Source organism: Corythoichthys intestinalis, chromosome 11 (assembly GCF_030265065.1).
Source record: "Corythoichthys intestinalis isolate RoL2023-P3 chromosome 11, ASM3026506v1, whole genome shotgun sequence".
Classification (NCBI taxonomy): domain Eukaryota; kingdom Metazoa; phylum Chordata; class Actinopteri; order Syngnathiformes; family Syngnathidae; genus Corythoichthys; species Corythoichthys intestinalis.
In genome coordinates, this window is record NC_080405.1 from 8,712,421 (window position 1) to 8,735,480 (window position 23,060).

A 23,060-nucleotide genomic window follows, 5' to 3' on the forward strand; every position below is an offset into this window, starting at 1 on the left:
GTAGAGACGAGAGATTACCAGCTGCATTGAGTGACCTTAATGAATCACTTAAGCATGACAACCTATTTAGATATGTTTCAATGGCTTTTAAACAAGCAGTCAACTGAGTGTAAACTTTTTTTTGGGTCACCCTCTATAATGACGTCTCACTCTGCAGATTGAGGTCTAAGAGGCAGAGAAAAGTGAGTGGACACAGGCTTTCATTGGACCGCGCCATTTATTGGCATAAGCTTCAGCAAATCCTTCACAACAATCATAAGTATATTATAGTGAAAATACAACTAAAATAATATTCATATCTCTCCAAAAAATAATGTTCACAAAAAGAAAAGTGCTTCACTCTGTATTAATGAGGCCTTATTCTCACAATCACTACCTTAGATAGTTTGTGACACTGTGGAAGTACGGCACGCAGCCCATGTGACGTCACCTTCGGCGACTTTAACAACCAGGCAGGAAAATGGGTCAGGGGTTCAAAAGGTGAGAAGGGTGTGAAGGAAATATGTTCCGGTACACTGTACAACCCAACAAAATATTGAGCTCTGTCGACCCACACTGTGTTTCAGCAGGGCGGTGCAGAGACCGGTGGAGGGGCAGGTGCTCATAGATCAAAAGGGGAACATGAGCAAGTGTTTAATACCTTACAACAACATAACTTCAATTTTAACTAGCTTTAGATTATATTTGGCTATGACTGTGACGTACTTTAATTGGGGGGGGGGGGGGGGGGGCAACAGTTAATAGAAATCAACACTGTCATCAATTCTTTCTGTCTGTGACTCAGTCAGTCTGCCTCTTTTTTTTCCTTCAACCTCTACATCAAAACTTTCTTCCTCAACTTGTTGTACGTCTGAGAACAAACCACACCAGATGGTCACTGAGCCACCATCAGCAGTTTTTTCAAATCTTTTATTCCATTATTATCTATATTTGACAACTCTAGCACCTACTGATTATTAATGACATTAAATCGTATAGAAAAATAACATTGTAATTGTGTGTGTAATTTTTGTATGTTAAACATGACTATACTTGCAAACTGTTATTCTTACCAAGTGTGCTATTCACCCAGCTGATGAGGTATCCACTGCCTTTAGCAGCGACATCCAACTCCTTTTTTTTTTTTTTTTCATAATCATTCAACCTCCTTTCCTTACGAGGCATGTCTTCATAATGAAATATATTGGTCAGATTATTCAACTTACTAAAAGTAAATAATACCATTTGTTCTTATTAAGCCCGCAAATCAAAAAGTCGGTCAATTTTCACCAAAATCAAGGGGAAAAAATGCTTTCGAATATTGTTTTGAGCAATATCAATTCTTGAATTAACGAAAAAAGCTTTTTTTTTTTAAAGATATACTCACTTTTTGCTTAAAATTAGTGTGTTAAGATTATTTTCAGCTAGCTATTTTTCATATTTCAAGAACTCGAAGTGAGTGAAATTTACTTGAAGCACTGGCAGATAATTTCAGTTATTTCTGCTAGATTTACACTGAAAACAATGGAATTTAACTAGTCATCAGCCAATCGAACGTGTGTTTGAGGGAAAAAAAATGTCAGTGTAAGTCTGAACATAATGAAAGTAATTCATTTAATAATGGTAGGGCAAATTCTATCCTTACAAAATATGTGAAGACAATCTAAATGACCACTATAACTGTAACTCATTTTATAATGCAAATAAGGTTGCTTGAAAAATGACCACTATAACTGTAACTCATTTTATAATGCAAATAAGGTTGCTTGAAAGTTGGTGGGGACAATTTGAGCATCCTGAAAAGCTGCTAGTCTTATGTTCCTAACGGCCCTATGCAAACCTATGCCATTGTTCCATTAACAGAAGGACTATTTTTGTTGTGGTAATGTAGTATGTTTTAGAGCCAAATAAAAGGAAAAAGGTCTACCAGATATAAGTCATACTATTGCTACTAGGAAAAAAGTCGGATTATTACGTCGGGTAATGTAGCTGTAACAACTACGCATTTTACTTACATATACCGTAGCTGAGAGCTACTACATTAGCTTGGCTAATGAAATATTTCAAATAAGTCTTTGATATGGTTCTTCTTGGGGCAAAAATATGGGACTCCGATGTAGCCCACCACCACAGCCTCAAAAAATCCTAGGGGAAACCCTGAGCTAGTCTAAAAACAGTGGCTCTTTAACCTGGATTCAAAAAGGCTTAGATTAGTGATGGTGTGGACATTAGGGGGCAGGCTATTCCACAACTTGGTGGCAACAACCGCAAAAGATCGATCACCCCACTGTTCGTTTCGACCTAGGAACTCCATTAATCAAATTTTTAAAAAGTTAAAACAAATAAATAAATAGATCAAGTAAAAAAAAGTTTTAAATCGATTATAAAATGAGCTGGAGGCCAGTGGACTGACCATAGCACGGGGGTAATATGGTCATGTCTGGATGTACCACACGCTCGTCCAGTCCTCTCGGAGGAAGCAAAAATCTCTGTTCGGCCAGTGCACTATTTAGGCCAGCACTGACTCTGCCTCTGGCTATGAGAGGACAAGGACAACTGAGGAGAAGGTCTTTGATGATGGGGACAGCCCTCATTGGGGCTCTGCAGAAGGGGCAGTGCAGTCTCTGTGGTCGCTGCAGTTTCCGCTAAATGGAAATTTGTAAAAGTGTTTTCTTACCTGATGTTTTGTTCTTTTCAGCTGGAGGGATATTGATTTCAAGGCTTTCTACAGTGGGACAAATAAGTATTTAGTCAACCACTATTTGTGCAAGTTCTCTCACTTGAAAATATTAGGCCTGTAATTGTCAACATGGGTAAACCTCAACCATAAGAGAGAGATTGTGGAAAAAAACAGAAAATCACATTGTTTGATTTTTAAAGAATTTATTTGTAAATCATGGTGGAAAATAAGTATTTCGTCAATACCAAAAGTTCATCTCAATACTTTGTTATGTACACTTTGTTGGCAATAACAGAAGCCAAACGTTTTCTGTAACTCTTCACAAGCTTTTCACACACTGTTGCTAGTATTTTGGCCCATTCCTCCATGCAGAGCTCCTCTAGAGCAATGATGTTTTGGGCCTGTCGTTGGGCAACACGGACTTTCAACTCCCTCCACAGATTTTCTATGGAGTTGAGATCTGGAGACTGGCTATGCAACTCCAGTGTTAGGGTGTGCGACAAGTGGGGATCCAAATGCAGACAAGTAGGGGTTGTGGCGAATAATATTTTATTGGCGAGCACGAACAATAATGTGGCGGGCGTAGGTCGTTCTGCTCGTGGTAGCTGAGCCGACGTGGGGTGTGGAAGCTCGGAAGAAAGGCAGGCGTGGAATCCGACAGGGGCGCGCAAAGTACCGGGGCGAGAAGATAAAGGTCGTGAGCCGGGGATCAGATAAATAATTAAGTACATGAGATGCAACTGACGTGGTAAACAGACTAGTTGATCGGGCGACGAGGTGGTGGCGTCCACTGGCTTATGAAGATGGCTGACTGCCATTGCCAGCAGCTATGGCCGCTCCACCCATCTGGCGTCCAACCTGCAAATCAATAAAAACACTCACACCTGCCCAAGGTGGGCCAGGGCTCAGGAGGGAGGGGCCGAGGCCATAACATCCAGGACCTTGAAATGCTTCTTACGAAGCCACTCCTTTGTTGCCCTGGCTGTGTGTTTGGGATCACTGTCATGCTGAAAGACCCAGCCACGTCTCATCTTCAATGCCCTTGCTGGTGGAAGGAGATTTTAACTCAAAATCTCTCGGTACATGGCCCCATTCATTCTTTCCTTTACACAGATCGGTCGTCCTGGTCCCTTTGCAGAAAAACAGCCCCAAAGCATGATATTTCCATCCCATGCTTCACAGTGGGTATGGTGTTCTTCGGATGCAATTCAGTATTCTTTCTCCTCCAAACACGAGAACCTGTGTTTCTACCAATATGTTCTATTTTGGTTTCATCTGACCATAACACATTCTCCCAATCCTCTTCTGGATCATCCAAATGCTCTCTAGCGAACCGCAGACAGGCCTGGACGTGTACTGGCTTCAGTAGGGGGACATGTCTGGCAGTGCTGGATTTGAGTCCCTGGCGGCGCATTGTGTTACTGATAGTAGCCTTTGTCACTGTGGTCCCAGCTCTCAGTAGGTCATTCACTAGGTCCCCATGTGTGGTTCTGGGATTTTTGCGCACCGTTGTTGTTAACATTTTGATACCACGGGGTGAGATCTTGCATGGAGCCCCAAATCATGGGAGATTATCAGTGGTCTTGTATGTATTCCATTTTCTAATAATTGCTCCCACAGTTGATTTCTTTACACCAAGCATTTTACCTATTGCAGATTCAGTCTTCTCAGCCTGGTGCAGGTCCACAATTTTGTCTCTGATGTCCTTTGACAGCTCTTTGGTCTTGGCCATAGTGGAGTTTGGAGTGTGACTGACTGAGATTGTGGACAGGTGTCTTTTATACCGCTAATGAGTTCAAACAGGTGCCATTAATACAGGTAACAAATGGAGTCTTGTTAGACCTCGTTAGAAGAAGTTAGACCTCTTTAACAGCCAGAAATCTTGCTTGTTTGTTGGTGACCAAATACTTATTTTCCACTCTGATTTGGAAATAACTTCTTTCTTTATTTCCCCCCCCCCACATTCTGTCTTTCATGGTTGAGGTTTACACATGTTGACAATTACAGGCCTCTCTAATCTTTTCTAATAGGAGAACTTGCACAATTAGTGGTTGACTAAATACTTATTTGCCCCACTGTATGTTGAAAAAGAAGATGTAGAACTTCCCTTTTCCTCTCTGTCATCAGAATGGAAAAAAAAGAAAAAAAAAACCCCAAATATAAACACTACTCAATACTCTCTTGTATTGCTTTTCGACGGTTTGAGTGGGTTGTCTGCAATATGAGATCTACAGTTGGACTGGTATTGCTCCTCTTTGTTTCTCAAGGTCAGCCGTTTCACTCTTTCAGAAAAAAAAATTATTAGCCACAGTATATATTTCATATGATTCAATTCAAGTGTGGCTGATTTTTTAAAATTCTATTTTCTAAAATCTCCAATCTTTGTTTACTTATTTTAGATGTGTGATAAATGTTTTTAAGCAGAAAAAAATGTAACACCTCTTTTTGTTCAGCTTGATACATTCAGAAGTCTTTTCAAAAGCACTACATGTACCATACAGCACGTTTATACAATTGTGACGAATCGAATATCGAATATGTTTGCCATAATTTTCGGAATATAAGACGCTACTTTTAACCCCTCATTTTAAATCCTGCGACTTATAGTACAGTGTGGTTTATATGTTCATTTATTGGGTTAATAGCAGGTAACACTTTATTTGACAGCGGCGTCATAACAACGTCATTATTAAGATCTGACATGTCAAAGAATTCCTAATGGTAAGGTAATTCATATATTTTTGTTACCATGCATGCATTTTGAAACGTAAGGAAAAAAAAAAAAAAAAAAAAAAAAAATATATATATATATATATATATATATATATATATATATATATATATATATATATATATATATATAAATTAATTATTAATTATTAAATAATTAAAAATAATATATTGGCATCATAGTTCGCAATATTTACGAAAAATAAGTGCTAACTGCATATTTCTTTTTTTTGCTTTTAAACATGAATTGAGACCGTTTTATGTCCATATCTATCAAGAATTCGGGGATTTAAGCATTTATTTACAAGAATTTTCACCGGAAAAGCTCTGTTTACATAAGGCGGGCGCTAGCTACATTCACTAACAGACTAGCAATGTACTTTGACATATTTACATGAAAAAATGCTAACTGCATGTTTTTATTGCTTTTGACCAAGAATCGAGACTTTTTTACGTCCATATCTATAAGGAATTCGGGGATTTAAGCATTTATTCACAAGAATTTTCACCAGAAAAGCTCTGTTTACAAAGGGCGGCCGCCAGCTACATTTACTATAAGACTAGCACTGTACTTCGACATATTTACGTAAAATAAATGCTAACTGCTTTTTTTTGCTTTTAATCATGAATTGAAACTGTTATATGTCATTATCTATAAGGAATTTGAGGATTTAAGCATTTATTCACAAGAATTTTCACCAGAAAAGCTCTGTTTACATAAGGCGGCCGCCAGCTACATTTAGGAACAGACTAGCATTGTACTTCGACATACTTACATAAAATAGATGCTAACTGCACGTTTTTTTTTTGTTTTTTTGTTTTGCTTTTAACCAAGAATTGGGACTATTTTACGTCCGTATCTATAAAGAATTCCGAGATTTAATTATTTATTCACAAAAATTTTTGATGAAAAAAAGCTCTTTGTCTGTGATTCCACTCGGTCAGCTGTGACGGCTTTGCCAACAACGCAGGCCTCCTATTTATTGGCCCTCGCCCCCCGTGTCCTGTCAATGCATTATGGAGTCTATGACACTTTCTAATGATGTAAATGTCAAATAAAAGTGTTACTGGTTAATATCAATTAGTATAAATATCCTATAATGCAGTCAGGAGTCGGGACAGCTGCAGCGAATAGTCCGGTGCGGCTTGTCGATAAACAAATGCCGTCTTTGTCAAATTTGGTGGGTGGCGGCTTATAGTCAGGTGCGCCTTATAGTCCGAAAATTATGGTACATCACATTACATGATTTAACAAGGCTTGCAATAATTCTTTCCCTCTGAAAACAAAAACGTATATAGTCCATACAATGAATATTAGCAAAATCAATGATTTTATAAATTTGACCTTTCATCTAGTTTTAGAAAAAAGCTCCTAACATGTGTGATTTAAATGTTTTTTGTTTGTTTGTTTGTTTAAATTGGTTTTATTTGTTTATTCCTTTCTAGGTGTGAGTAAGCATTGTGATGGCAGAAAAGAAGGGGCTCAGTGTTATGGACAACTGGATGGAGGAATAGAAATTAAATTGATGGACATAGTCCCAAACAATTTTAACTGGTATGGAGAAAAACAAGTCTATTATAGATGGAGGAATGGTCGTGCGTCGAATCGTTTTGCACGTTTTTCAAGAGTTAGCTTCACCCCAAGCAAGGGGACGATAAAGATGGTAAACCTGACGAGCACTGATAGTGGGATATATACTCTAAAAATGTTTGACGACGAGGGACTTTCAATTAGGGAACGGACAATGCAGCTCTTCATTGAAGGTGAATTAATATCTAGCCCATTTTTATTCTTTTGATTCCATCTAGTTCATATATTTTAGAAGAAGCTATTTTTGTATGCTGCAATAAACAGCCTCACTTTGTAAATTCTTTAATCCTCTCAATTAGACAGAAAAACGTAAACATTTAAAAACAAGATGACAAAACGTGATAAAACACAACATTGAACATACTGTATATACATACATGCATATTGAAACTACACATAGTCAAAAATATTAGACAATACAGACTAGTCTGGGCCTCCTCTCCCTGTCCACCCTCAGTGGCCTCTTTCCATTGTGCTGATAATAATGTTGAGTCATCACGCCACTCAAAGCTTTTCCGTATCCATCTCCCATGGTTGACAGGGCCTACCAACTCAATAACAGAAAAGTGTGCCAACAATAAGTACAAAAGTAGCACAAACAAATGGCAGCTTTGGGTCCATTTTGCAGTAAATGGGGAACTTTAATTTCAAGTTATGACAGCACAAACCTTGCACAAATGAATGGCACCATTGCGATTCCGTTCCGCTGAAAATTGGGGCTGCGTGATGTTGTCACTCAAAATTTGTATCTCAATATCTCAAAAATTTTTTACAGCAAAAACCAGCACAAACACAGCATAAACAATTGACACAATTTTTAGCTATTTTTGATCAAAATGGGGGTGTGGTTGACCTCAGATTAACCCCTGAAAGACTTGTAAATATCTTAAAAGCAGCACAAACTAAACTTTTTACAGCACAAACGTAGCACAAACGATTGACATCATTTTCATATAAATTTGCGTGTGAAGGGGTGCCAACTTCACAGAGGTGATAAGAATTTATTTTGCTTACAAAGATCAAACATGGTCATAAACCACTCAGGCCATCTAGTCACAAACTAAAAAAAACTGTAGGAAAATAAGCTATAAAGAAATACATATTGTTTAAAAGCAATGAAAGAATACATGCAAAATACTTGAAATACTCTTTAAGGTCCAAATACCAGTCTCATGTACAATACTTCAACCCCATCGGATACTGGTTGCATTTCACCTCACGCTTGTGTGGCCTTAACCATAGCCATTATCAAGAACTAAAACATTCAAAGTGCATATGACACCAAAAAGCATGTTTATTTTATAGTTCACACGGTGTTTTATGCTCCTGAATGAAATGGACCGCATGGATGTGTGTGGAAGCGATCTTTTTATATATTAAATTTTTTAATCCTGCGCCATGAAAATGAGTGACTTCAGGCTTCAGTCTTAGGTTCAGGACGAATACGAATGTGACATCACCGGGGTCAGCATCTCACAATACAGCATTGCTTTATAGAGGCAGGTGGACAACGGATTCAGCTGATCTTGTGGATTAATTCGTTTATTTTTCGCATCACGCCAGCCAAATGGCTGCAGATAATTGTTCCCGCACCAGGGAGAGGCTTGTGAGCCTTTTTGGGTTTCAAAATGTTCCCGTTCACCACGGATAATGGCCAAAACAAGCCCTACTACTGTGGAACCATTGGACTTACAAGGAAGTGAATAAACAACGTATTTTGTATGATGTCAAATACTGGGATCATGGCACACGTTTTAATTCAGAGGTGGCTTGTCGCAGCCCCCCACCTTCGTGTGCAAGATGTTCTGTTAAATTTTCAACCCTATCAGAAATTGCAACTTTGTGTTAAAAATGGCTGCAAATTCAGCGATTACAAAGTAAACACTACAAACTTCCTTTAAATGAAGGACTATTTACTTACGTTTGATCATGGAGGGAAATGTAGAAAAGTTATCCTCAGATACATCCTGCCATGTTAGCTGCACAACAACTGCACACCGCTCTCTGTTTACGTCTTCGCCGTGTAGTAAAGCATTATTTTACGCCATATTCGTGTTGACCATGTGGCAGCTACGCGATCCTCCGACGTCAGCCGGTTTGTCTGGCGGTACTCTCCAGCTGCTTCCCCGGCGAGCTCTCCTGTCCGTTGCAGTGGAAAGAGCTGTAACTTGCTCACCGCCAGGTGGGTTGCCGATTGGTAAAGACAATCGACAACTCTGTCGCCGTGTGACATGATCCTGGGTCGTTTTGTGTGATTTTTCGCTTCGAAAAGCGAAAAATAAGACTTTGAGACGTCACTCGGTTCGGGTTAGCGTGTCGGCTAGCTGTCACGCCTCTTGGTTTGTTTACATGCTCCGAATGCAGGGAAATGACAAAAGCCTGACTAACTACGGTGGCACAAAATATCGTTCGGGAGGTGTGTCACTAAAGGTGAAGTCGACAGTTTTGTCCATTATGGAGTAATTTTTCCATGTTGTACTGAATAAATGCATGTATTATTTCATATTCCATTAGCACAAAACTGTTATTTCTCATGACCATACCGTTTATTTAGCAAGTGGGGAAAAATACTTCGATAAAAAGAATATCCTGTAAAATTATTGGAGAGACTGAAACGATGACATTTTGCGGCGCCATTCGTCGCATTTTCCTCGTTCTGAATAATTCCCCCTCAATAGGTTGAATTCTAAATCGGATGAAACCATGACCCTGCTGACGTTACCCTCCTGTTGGGGACGCTAGAGCCTATAATGGTAGGCGTGGCTAAATGGCGGATTAAAAGACTAATTTCTCGTCATCTGCGCTTTGCCAAATTGTTTTATATAGTAGAATCCTCTCAAAATATGATTCTAATTCACATAATAATGCTATTTAAGACTTTTTTTTATCCTGTCGTACGCACTTTGAACAAACTATTGCACAAGCTAGGGATGGGAATCGAAATCCAATTCCAATTCGGAACCGGTTCCGAGTGTTTCGAGGCCTCGACATCACAATGAAAAAGCCTTAACGATCCCTTTAACGATCCCTAAAGATGCATATTGCGTCGTGACGTGTCTTGTTGTCCAGACGCATCAAACTAGCATGGCGCCAAGAACCACTCGCTTCAAAGTTTGGCTACACTTCACCAGGAAAAAGGGTGAAAATGAAAGGTTACGATAGTTTAGCACGAGCATTGCCGCTGTAAACATAACAATGACGGCACGTAGGTTCGAACGCTTGAAAGTGTGTCTTCACTTCAGGAGGAAAAATTACAACAAAGCGACTTGCAGTCATTGCGAGATGGAAATAACTGCATCGGGAGGGAATAGACTGCACTGTCCTCACCGAGACGCTAAGGCTTAGTCCTGGCTATACAGCTAGCTAAACTCCTAAATGACGATGCAGAAGACGTTGGTATAATAATTTGCTGACTTTATTCAACCATCACTTGAAACTAAAAATAGAAATGAAATGTTTGCATCAACGTAAATCAGCGATGATTAGCTGCTAACACAGTAATAACAAACAGTTAGCATGCGTTCGCTAGCATTAGCACATCGTTTAAACCACTACACAACTGGATTTAAGTGTCCGATCGCGAGTGGAAACACAACAACAACACAGAAGATGATATATACAGGCGTTGGCTCTGTAGATGTTTTACAAACATTAACAAAGAACGTAGGCTCGTGGCAGTGTTTCCCTTTCTCACTAACTCGCTTGGATGCGGCATTTCATCCTCTTCGCGTGTAAGCGCGCTCTTCTTCACGTGAGCGCGCTCTTCTTCGCGTGAGGAAGCGCAAGGGCGCCACCACTTGAGCGTGAAAGCGCCATAAAAACTAAAAGGCATGCATTTCAATATACTGGTAAATAAAAACAGGGGTCCCCAAACTACGGCCCGCGGCTCCATATTTGGTCCGGCCCCCTGAACAAATCCAGAGAGCATTTTGAATTTTTTTTGTTTTTTTCTCCCTCAGTAGTGTTATTTATTTCCTGGCCTTTTTCAGTGAATAACTCAGAGAGGGTTATTTGGTTATTATCTATTTAATTAATAGTGCTATTATTATTTATTATTATTATATTATTATTTTTATTTTATTTACTTTTGTTCCGTGAAGAATCCACAGAGGGTTATTTGATTGTGGCTTTCTGAAAAACAATAATTTTTTTACATCTACGCACTCCTGCAATCGTCACACTTTTTCTGTTACAAACTGACCCCGGCCTCTCATCAGAGAAGGGAAAAGTTATTTGGCCCTCACAGGAAAAAGTTTGGGGACATTGCCAAAGGCAGAACAACGACCTATATGCCAAAATATTTCTATTAGAAAAATGTTTCAGTTAAATGTTACACATTCTTGTGCATTTGCCACTTATTGCCACAGTTAACATTGAGGCTTTGGGTCTCTTTTGACCTCGTTGTGAGTTTGTAAGGTTGTGACTTCTGATTAAACAAACTTGATGCCCAATTCCCATCCCTATGCACAACCAAACAAAATTACACAACTATTGGTACCATATTTACAAGCAAACACAAAATTCTTATTACATCGTCACGGGAGAAAAATAAGCACTTGATAAATATACATCCCAAAGCTAATATGTCAAGTAAAACCAGCAAATTCTCGACATGTTCAAACCTAAAAATGTACATGCAATGTACAAATGGCATTTTTTGCTGCAAATTCGTCTACAATGACATTGTAGCAAATGTGTTCCCCAATTTTGTTATTTATGCTGCTTATTCCATTCTGTAGTTGACCTCAGTTAGGATTTGATAAGTTTCAGCTTGGAGAAGCTCCTTTCTGAGTGAGGGCAATTTTCTGGGCAGTCCAAAAGTTTGGGTAAATCTGTGAGCGATCCTTATCGTGCATGGACGTTATTGTTTCGAGAAGTCTCAATAGATTTGATGGCAGATGTGGGGAAACTCTTGATTTTGCTGAAAAGCTCTGTGCTGTCCAGATCAGAATGCCCCTTAAACTGCAGTGTGGTGCCAAATGCCTTGCATTGCTGCAAGAATTCCTCACCAAAACTAGAGAAGTTGTAGAGAACTCCAAATGTGTCTGCAAGGTTTTCCAATGTAGAAAACCTCTTTGACACCAGAAGTGGTTGCATCTCAAAGAGGAAAAAAGTATGGACTCTACTGTAGGCCAAGTTAGTTGAGTAAGAGTAGTGTTCATTCTTCACACATCTTTTCAAGTAAAGGTATCAAGTATGGCTTGTTAAAACCACTCTTAGAAGTACATTGTTAGCAAAACGTTACTCAAGTAAATGTAATGGAGTAAATGTAAGGCGTTACTACCCACTTCTGTACATAAACCGTTTTACACCTAAGTCCTCTTTAACCATTTTCCTTTGCAACTTAATATTTACGGTGTATTTAATCAAGTAGACACAGCAGATGCACTTGATCAGCCTTAGCTCCTTATGACATTAAAAATTGATTGCATGTTCCTCTAAGCTCCTGTTGCCACCATCCATCTGGTCTCCAAGATTCTGTCCAACGGAGAGCAGCTGGTGTATTGTTCCTCCAAAAGAGGGGACAACCTTCAATACAGGTGGAGTCTGAACCGAAAACCATTGCAGGACACGGATTTAAGTCATGGAGATGTTCAGGCAAGCAACATCACTCTGAAACGACACATCTCAGGACAGCTAGTCTGCTATGTTCGAAATAATGTCAGTGAAAACCAGGAAGGAGTTTTTCTGTGTTGTGGTGAGTAAGAACACATTGGTCTTAGAATTATGGTGATGGTAAATACAGTGTGTTATTTGTTGTTGAAGTCCATCCATCCATGCATTCATATACAAAAAAAAAATGTTTTGAAATTACTCCTCCTGGAGTCATCACCTTATCGTGGTGGAGGGGTTTGCGTGTCCCAATGATCCTTGGAGCTATGTTGTCTGGGGGCTTTAAGCCCCTGGCAGGGTCACCCATGGCAAACAGGTCCTAGGTGAGGGGCCAGACAAAGCATGGCTCACAAGACCCCTTATGATGCAGAACATTATAGGATTCAAGTTTCCCTTACCCAGACGCGGGTTCCCGGGGTCTCCCTCTGGAGCCAGGCCTGGGGGTGGGGCTCGAAGGCGAGCGTCTGGTGGCCGGGCCTTTTCCCATGGGGACCGGCCGGGCACAGCCCGAAAAGGCAACGTGGGTCCGCCTTCCCCATAGACTCACCACCTGTGGGAAGGGCCAAAGGGGTCGGGTGCGTAGCGTTTTGGGCGGCAGCCAAAGGCGGGGGTCTTGGCGGTCCGACCCCCAGCTACAGAAGCTAACTCTTGGGACATGGAATGTCACCTCTCTGGCGGGGAAGGAGCCCGAGCTGGTGTGTGAGGCAGAGAAGAGCCAACTAGATATAGTTGGACTCTCCTCCACACACAGTTTGGGTTCTGGTACCAGTCCTCTCGAGAGGGGTTGGACCCTCTTCCACTCTGGAGTTGCCCACGGTGAGAGGCGCCAAGCAGGTGTGGGCATACTTATTGCCCCCCGGCTTGGTGCCTGTGCGCTGGGGTTTACCCCAGTATACGAGAGGGTAGCCTCCCTCTGCCTTCAGGTGGGGGGACGGGTCCTGACTTGTTTGTGCTTATGCACCAAACAGCAGTTTGGAGTACCCACCCTTTTTTGAGTCCTTGGAGGGTGTGCTGGAGAGCGCCCCCTCTGGGGACTCCCTCGTTCTGCTGGGGGACTTCAACACTCATGTGGGTAATGGCAGTGAGACCTGGAGAGGCGTGATTGGGAGGAACGGCCCACCCGCTCAGAACCCGAGCGGTGTTCTGTTGTTGGACTTCTGTGCTCGTCATGGATTGTCCATAACCATGTTCAAACATAAGGGTGTCCATATGTGCACTTGGCACCAGGACACTCTAGGCTACAGTTCGATGATCGACTTTGTAATCGTTTCATCGGACTTGCGGCCGCATGTTTTGGACACTCGGGTGAAGAGAGGGGCAGAGCTGTCAACTGATCACCACCTGGTAGTGTGTTGGCTCCGATGGCGGGGGAAGATGCTGGTCAGACCTGGCAGGCCTAAACGTATTGTGAGGGTCTGCTGGGAACGTCTGGCAGAATCCCCTGTCAGAAAGAGCTTCAACACCCACTTCCGGCAGACCTTCTCCCTTGTACCGGGGGAGGTGGGGCACATTGAGTCCGAGTGGACCATGTTTTGCACCTCCATTGTTAAGGTGGCCGATCGGAGCTGTGGCCGTATGGTGGTTGGTGCCTGTCATGGCGGCAATCCCCGGTCGGATGCCGTCAAGCTGAAGAAGGAGGCCTACCGGGCCTTTTTGGCCTGTGGGACTCTGGAGGCATCTGACAGGCACCGGCTGGCCAAGCGGACTGCAGCTACGGCGATCGCGGAGGCAAAAACTCGGACATGGAAGGAATTTGGCGAGGCCATGGAAAACGACTTCCGGACGGCTTCGAGGAAATTGTGGTCCACCATCCGGTGTCTGCAGAGAGGAAAGCAGTGCACCATTAACACTGTATATAGTGAAGATGGGGTACTGCTGACCTCGACTCGGGACGTCGTGAGTCGATGGGGAGAATACTTCGAAGACCTCCTCAATTCCACCGACACGCCTTCCTTTGAGGAAGCAGGGTCTGGGGACTCCGAGGTGGGCTCTCCGACCTCTGGGGTTGAAGTCACTGAGGTGGTTGGAAAGCTCCTCGGTGGCAAGGCCCCGTGGTCGATGAGATCCGCCCGGTGCTGGGGTCAGTGCTGGGGTCTTGACAACTTAGTCTGTTTGTGTAGTGTCAGGTTAGAGAACAAGTAGCAGTCAAATGTTAGCAAACTAACATTAATTGTTAATTCTACATTTTTACTACATGCTATCAAATATTATTATTATTATTATTATTATTATTTTTTTTTTAACAAATCGACCATTAACTTTGCTTTGAGCTAAAATAGGTGTCCTAGGGTGACTGTCTAGCCATTCAGTTGTTTATGTGACGAAGGAGGCTTATCCACAGCATGCATTTGGCGAGCCTTGTTTTCAGCTTTGAAAAAGGCACTAAAAAAATTCCACCCCCCAATCTTTCAGGGTACATGTTGTCTGAATTACATGAGGTACCCCATGCACAGCATTAAACAATCGTGTTTTTGCTATTTTAAAGTTAGAAAAAAGATGCTTTAAGTCACGACCAGACAGTATTCCTAAGCAACTCTACGGCTAGGTGCGACGTTTTGTGATTTGGGGGCGTGGTTTTGCCATAGGTCCATTTGAAGTGGTCATTCAACCTTCCACACAGGTTAGCGTGCATTTGGCGAGCCTTCTTTTCGGCTTTGAAAAAAGGCACACAAAAATAAATTCTTCCCCCTAATCTTTCAGGGTAAAGGTACCCCGGGCACAGCATTAACCATCAGGTTTTTGCTATTTTAAAGTTAGAAAAAAGATGTTTTTAGTCATGGCCACATAGTATTCGTATGCAACTCCACGGCTGGGTGTCCAACTTTTGTGATCTGGGGGCGTGGTTTTGTGATAGGTCCATTAGCTTACAAAAATTTTGCTGACTTGGTGTGAAAGCCTGAGTTATACTCCCACGTTGCGGTGACGGCGCAGTGACTACGGCGTCATTTGACATTTGATGGTTATCCGTCCAGGTGACGCATTGCACTGCCAAGCCAATAGAGGGGTGTAGCGTTATGTTTGTACGGTTTTGGGGCATGCTTGTTGACTTCCTCTTGTCTAGTTTAACGGAGAAAAATATAAACAATGCAAGATGGAATGCTTGAATTTAGATCTTCAGCTCATCAACATTGAATAAATGTTGATCATACAAATGTTGAGGCGTAGGCGACGCAGAAGGCGGTCTGTCCAACTTTTGATGCCGCATAGAGGGTTCTAGCCTCGGGTGGAAACCAGTTAGCTGTAGCGGCTAGCTTCAAACTGGTGTCGGGCACTGCGTCCAGCGTTTTGTCCGAGGTCTACAAAGCTCTCCAGCCCAATTTGTTTGCCGTGTCCTACAAACAGCCAGTGGGAAGCCATAGAAGATTTCTGGCATCTATGGAATTTCCCAAACTGTGTTGGAAGCCTTGAATTTAACGTTATCATAAAAGCACTGAGGCACTCTCAATCAGTGATGATGTATCGTGTGTGAACTGTCTGTTGTTGAAAATGAAACATCAAAACAACTCTTTTGACACCAATCCTGTGCTGTATTCTTCATATACTTGAAGTGTGACACGTAAATAAGTCAGAGACTGACAGCAAACAGATGTACACAATAAATGATTAAGTGCACCGACCAAAAATACAACATAAGTGATAAAAAGCTGGCAGTTTTTGGCCGACTGGGTCGCCGCTTCGAGTGGCCATTCGATTCCGAACGCACACATACTGCACTTGTCTTGGTGGTTCTTCCATTTTTTTTATTCAATCGCTGGCTGACCTCCAGCCCTGTATTTTGAGGAATCTCCTCCCATGAATTGCTCGCCATTTGGCAATCTTTATAATATCTTGGCGAGACATTGTAGAAGTTGTGTACTTGCTCTTCGTTGATACTCTCGTCGGCTTGGTGTGTAGAAAAATAATTTTTGAGAATGGCGGTGATTTCGCGCTGAACTGGAAACAACAATCTGAGCTTACCAATCATAGTCCATTTCTACCACGTCACACGCGTTGACGCGACGCGAAGTCAGAAAAAAAGAAGGACCCAGAGAGGCTACGGCGCAGGGTCGTAAATCGGGTCTTCGTTGACGGCGCAGGTCTGACGCGGAAGCATAACTCGGCCTTCAGGTTTTTTTTTCATAAGAACTTGTATCCAGGCCCGGAGTGTCTAATCAGGAGGATTGTGACGAATCCTGGTGGGCAGGCCAGCCAGGAGGCCGGTCCGGGTTGTTCACTTCTTTAATACTTTTTGTCAAGTTCAAACAATAAACCTTAGACAGACATTTATATTATTACCCAAAATAAGGAGAGAAGGCACTCAGTTTTTGTGAACTTGCGCAAGGAGAGCGGGAGGGACTAAACACTGGAATCCTAAAATTACACTATGCAGTCACCAAAAACGCTCCAACCTAAACCCTCCTGTGCTCTTTCTTTTCATTAGGGGGTTGGCCCTAGCAACATACGGTTGTCTTGCCCTAATAGCTCTTGTATTTGTTTGACTATGTGTGTGCATGTAGGTAGAATTACATACATGTGTGCTAATACCTTTCATGAAGAAATGGCATTTGGCAAACAATGATAAAATGCAACAATAAAATTCAGCAACAATATGATTTCTTAAATGTCCCAGACAGTCTAGTTTCTTAATGTCTGCGGCTTGTCCTGGAAGTAGACCTGTGGAACTTAGGCCGGTCTAAACTGGTTGGAGTGACAAGGCAGTTTCATCATGAATTAAAACATGTCTAAAGTAATCAAACACATGAATATTTTCATTAATATATTTATGGCAGTCAATCATTAAAATTGATATTTTATCAATCAATCAATCAATCAATCAATCAATCAATCAATCAATCAATCAATCAATCAATCAATCAATCATCACTAATATTTGATTGTAAGTATTCATTGGCAAAAGCAAATATTTAATAAACCTTTAATGATTATCTTAACACTTTTAATTTTTTTGTTTGGTATTTATTCATGATTATTAGTATTACTTTCACGCAGTTACCGCTGTCTCTGTGGGCCGTCTTAAAAAAAAAAAAAAAAGGGGATAAAAAAAAAAAAAAAAAATTGTATATTTTTTTAGACGCATCTGACGTGTCCAGTCAAATAATAAAAGATGCAGCTCCGCCCACTAATCGGAGTATGTTTTGAGCCAAACTAGCTACTAATTCAGTGCTCGGATCATGGATAAAAAGAGCATGGGCGGAGCTAAAAAGATAAGAATTGAAAAGAGAAAAACGCTCGTAAAAGAAGCTGAAAATGCGCAAAAATTGCAAACGTTAGGACTATGAGCACACCACAAATGCATAGCAGGCAGGTAGGATTGTCATGTTCAGTGAGTGAATATTAGGATTAATATCAATTAGGTGGCGTTTTTAAAGTTTCATAAAATTGACTTGATATGATCAGAATCCTTTGTAAAAATAAAGAAAAAGGGGTAGGGGGTTCAGTTACATTTCTGGCTTGGAAACTGTATTTTACATCACTCTGTGTATTTAAGGGGAAAAGCTATCGGAATGAACTTTGTTAAGTCCTGCTATACGGAAGCATGCTATAATTATAGCTTGTAACTCAAGTGAAGTGTGGCGACTACATAGTATTTGTATACTGGAGTGTATTGTGCAATTGTGTTGAATGCATGCATGTTTCTTTGTTACAGTTTCACAAACTTAAAAGAATTACCTTATTTAAAACAAGAACCAAGACCAAGCCTTGTGTTTTATTGGTGGAAATTCAATGTTAGCTAGCTATCGAGCACTTTTTGGGCAGTACCCTAATGTAATTTTGTATCTTTAAGACTTAAAGAGTAACAAAATAATCTAGAAATACAATGGCATTTCCAAAATAAACAAAAATATACACGTTTAATCCTCTGTAACAGAAAAAGAGGAAATACAGTACTGTAACATGTTTGGAACTTGTGTTTATATCAGGGGTCGCGTTAACCGGATATTTTCCGTCGTTGACCGGTTTTTTAAAACGGTGACGGAAAAAGCTCAAGCCCGTCCGTCATTTTGACAGGTTGCAATTCACACCCCAGACCACAGGGTGGCGAGTTAGCATATTAATTAGCTATTGTCTCTCTTAATGCATGACGTCGTTGGCTCTTCTGTCAGAATATTGTAGCGTCACTGGGGTCTGGCGGCGGAACCGTGATTGACACATCAACGCGAGGTTCTTATTGGTGCACCCGGTGTGCCAGTGTGTCATCCAATTGATGGACAAGATTGCCACCTGTGTATAGACCCCAATCACATTACGTCACAACTCCGCCCCCCTGACCTGAGCCGCCATATCGTCATGTTTACACATTACCGCTACGTAGATGCCTCCTATTACGGCGTGTTTTTCTGCTCGTTAATATTAATAATCAAAATGGTGAAGGCGTGTGTGGCGGTTGGTTGCTGTAACAGAGAAGATAGACGGAGAGACTTGAAGTTCTACCGTATTCTGAGAGACCCGAAGATGAGAGCGAGATGGACTGCTGTAATTCGACAAGAAATCTGGGCACCAAACAATCACCACAGACTATGTAGTAGTCATTTTATATCTGGTAAGATGCATTTAATATATATTTAGAATATTTTGGCCTGACAACCACAATTAAGATCATTGTGTGACGTTGGTGATTGGGGTCTATATCGTTGCCTCTTTTTCTTTGGGGGCGGAGTTGTTGGCGGTAAGCAGAGTAAAAAGGGAGAAAAATACCACGACTTCCGTGTCTAATTTTTCGCCGCCAAGCAAGCGTTACAATATTAATTAAAAATGAATAAAAACTAAACTATTGAATATGTCATCATTATCATTTTAAAAATTTAAGTGACGGGTAAAAATAGACTATGACCGGATTTTTATGACCCTGTCAGTCAAAATGACAGACAACGAAAATGTCTAGCGCAACCTCGGGTTTATATATATTTTTTTCGGTATCGAATCTGGACTCTTATTGACAGATTCTCAAAATTAGGTGAAAACATGCGATCGGGACGTCCCTATTTAAAAAAAACCAAAGTTGGCCGGTCTGATGCATGAAATTCCCGGGCAGAAAATGAGTTCCATTCCAACCCTACTTGTATCTTTTCCATACAGAAAAATTGCTCAGAACACAGATAATTTACAATGTTTGTGTTTTGCCAAACAGATTTGGGGATGATAATTCGTACCAGTGTTTTGTCAGTGATCATTCTCATAGTGATCGGAGTTGTGATCTACACTCTGAAGAGAAGCAACAAGACACATGAAGGTAAACAATGTTTGCAAACCGCTATACAAATAAAATTTCAATTGATTTATTTCTGTGCCACTGTCTCTGCAGTTACGGAAAACCTGGAATTAGTTTATGTGAATACATGAAGAGAAGTAGATGCAACAGGGAGAAGAGAACGAATATTGCAGAGTTAAAAGTTCAGAGACTTGATGTTGAACTGAGCCATAAACACAAAAATCATTAAGTACTGTATGTCAGACAGACAATGTTTATTTTATCAACAAGCAGAAGATTTGGTCCAATTTCCTTTTAAACTATAGTTGCTAGACGTCCTAAATCTTCTCCTTAGGGGTCAGCAGGAGATGCTTATATATTATAATATATTACAATATATTACATTAAACAGTTTTATTTGCAGATGTATTTGCTTTGATTTGACTTTGTTTTACTCATCTGTTGTCATTGTAAATAAGAATCTTTTAATTGCCTTACATGGATAAATAATGGTTAGAGGAAACAATAAATACATTTTATTAGCGAACATGTGTGATAAATAGTAAATGTTGAGTTCTGCCCTAAACTGTACAACAACAAAAAGATAAGTTCAAAAGAATGCACAATTACTGTGTGTATTTACAGTGGGGCAAATAAGTATTTAGTCAACCACTAATTGTGCAAGTTCTCCTACTTGAAAACATTAAAGAGGCCTGTAATTGTCAACATGGGTAAACCTCAACAATGAGAGACAGAAAAAAACAGGAAATCACATTGTTTGATTTTTAAAGAATTTACTTCCAAATTAGTGTGGAAAATAAGTATTTGGTAACCTACAAACAAGCAAGATTTTTGGCTGTCAAAGAGGTCTAACTTCTTCTAACAAGGTCTAACGAGGTCTAACGAGGCTCCACTCGTTACCTGTATTAATGGCACATGTTTTAACTCATTATCGGTATTAAAGACACCTGTTCACAATCTCAATCAGTCACACTCCAAACTCCACTATGGCCAGGACCAAAGAGCTGTTGAAGGACCCCAGAGACAAAATTGTAGACCTGCACCAGGCTGGGAAGACTGAATCTGCAATAGGTAAAACGCTTGGTGTAAAAAACATCAACTGCGGGAACAATTATTAGAAAATGGAAGGCATACAAGACCACTGTAATCTCCCTCGATCTTGGGCTCCAAGCAAGCTCTCCCCCCGTGGCATCAAAATGATAACAAAAAAGGTGATCAAAAATCCCAGAACAACACGGGGGGGCCTAGTGAATGACCTACAGAGAGCTGGGACCACAGTAACAAAGGCTACTATCAGTAACACAATGCGCCGCCAGGGACTCAAATCCTGCACTGCCAGACGTGTCCTCCTGCTGAAGAAAGTACACATCCAGACCCGTCTGCGGTTCGCTAGAGAGCACTTAATGATCCAGAAGAGGACTGGGAAAATGTGTTATGGTCAGATGAAACCAAAATCGAACTTTTTGGTAGAAACACAGGTTCTCGTGTTTGGAGGAGAAAGAATACTGAATTGCATCCGAAGAACACCATACCCGCTGTGACGCATGGGGGTGGAAACATCATGCTTTGGGGCTGTTTTTCTGCAAAGAGACCAGGGCAACTGATCTGTGTAAAGGAAAGAATGAATGGGGCCATGTATCGAGAGATTTTGAGTGAAAATCTCCTTCCATCAGCAAGGGCATTGAAGATGAGACGTGGCTGGGTCTTTCAGCGTGACAATGATCCCAAAGACACAGCCAGGGAAACAAAGGAGCGGCTTCGTATGAAGCATGTCAAGGTTCTGGAGTGGCCTAGCCAGTCTCCAGCACTCAACCCCATAGAAAATCTGTGGAGGGAATTGAAAGTCCATGTTGCCCAACGACAGCCCCAAAACATCACTGCTCTAGAGGAGATCTGCATGGAGGGATGGGCCAAAATACCAGCAACAGTGTGTGAAAAGCTTGTGAAGAGTTACAGAAAACGTTTGGCCTCCGTTATTGCCAACAAAAGGTACATATAACAGAGTAATGAGATGAAATTTTGGTATTGACCAAATACTTATTTTCCACCACGATCTGCAAATAGTTTCTTTAAGATTCAAACAATGTGATTTTCCGTTTTTTTCTTTTTTTTCCCCACATTCTGTCTCTCATGGTTGAGGTTTACCCATGTTGACAATTACAGGTCTCTCTAGTATTTTCAAGCGGGAGAACTTGAACAATTAGTGGTTGACTAAATACTTATTTGCCTCACTATATTTACAATGCTGTAATTGGAGTACAATGTTTTACCAGAAAAGATAACAGTGAGGGAAAGGGCATTATACATAGGGGATATTGTATATATAATCTATTATTATTCATATGTATTATTTACAACCTGCGATTGGCTGGCAACGAGTTCAGAGTGTAAACATTCCATTCTGCCCATAATAGCTGGGATTACTCCAGCACCCAGCTACTCTTTTGAAGATTCTACACTTCAAAAGTGTAGTAGTCTCCAAAAATATGTACTCTTGTCTACAAACGCACAAAAAAAAATATAATTTCAAAACACTGGAATATCATGGAAAATTCAATTTATTTCCAAAATCAGAAAATTTAAGCTATTCAGTATGATTTAAAATTCAATTTCTTTGGAAATGGTCGAGCCATCCTGCTCCTGACTTGAATCTTCTTTACACATCACTGGCACTGCACTCTCCTTGTTCTTCTCCTACCTCACCGACCGACAACAATTCATCAGCATCAACAACTACACATCCCCTGCTCTTCCCCTACCACAAGGTGTCCTCCAAGGTTCAGTACCCGGCTCTCTTCATCCTTCATCCTCGCTCCTGGTCAGATCACCAGTAAACATGGACTACACTTTCATTCATACACAGACAGCACCCAAATCTACATCTCCACAAAACCATCTCGGACACCACCCAATCTACACTTCACAACTGCCTTAGTGTAATTAAATCCTGGATGCAAGCAAACTATCGTCAATTTAACAGCAAGAAATCAGACATGATTGTCATTGACCCTGCAGCTCACATCAATAATCATGTTTCCCTCACCTTCAACAACTGTACCCTGTCTTTCTCAACATACTCCCGCAACCTGAATGTTCAGCAAACAACCCTGGACTCAGTTGTCCATTTAATTGGCTGACAGAATGACATGTGATCAGCATGGATAGTTACCTCTGATTTGTTCAAATGTACATGTTTTCTGGACCAACAAAAAAGAACAAACCAGAGAGGTAACGAACAACTTTTTAAATGAATGCGA

General features: G+C 40.9%; 1 protein-coding gene across 3 annotated transcripts; it reads left to right on the forward strand.

Annotated features, from left to right (window-relative positions):
• The first annotated feature begins 4,857 nt into the window (after window positions 1–4,857).
• On the forward strand, window positions 4,858–20,539 carry LOC130923569 (uncharacterized). Of its 3 annotated transcripts, XM_057849319.1 has the most exons (5): window positions 4,864–4,926; window positions 6,836–7,153; window positions 12,424–12,678; window positions 19,723–19,824; window positions 19,897–20,539. In XM_057849319.1, the coding sequence occupies exons 1-5, from the start codon at window positions 4,881–4,883 to the stop codon at window positions 19,932–19,934; spliced, it is 759 nt and encodes a 252-aa protein (XP_057705302.1). In that variant the 5' UTR covers window positions 4,864–4,880; the 3' UTR covers window positions 19,935–20,539. The 3 variants fall into 3 exon arrangements, with proteins under 3 accessions (XP_057705300.1, XP_057705301.1, XP_057705302.1); XM_057849317.1 differs by lacking the exons at window positions 19,723–19,824; window positions 19,897–20,539 and having other exon boundaries at window positions 4,858–4,926; window positions 12,424–16,052; XM_057849318.1 differs by lacking the exons at window positions 19,723–19,824; window positions 19,897–20,539 and having other exon boundaries at window positions 4,858–4,926; window positions 12,456–16,052.
• Window positions 20,540–23,060: the final 2,521 nt, after the last annotated feature.

Coding starts and splice junctions, on each gene's coding strand:
- LOC130923569 (XM_057849317.1), top strand. CDS start 13,779: ATGTTCAAACATAAGGGTGTCCATATGTGCACTTGGCACCAGGACACT.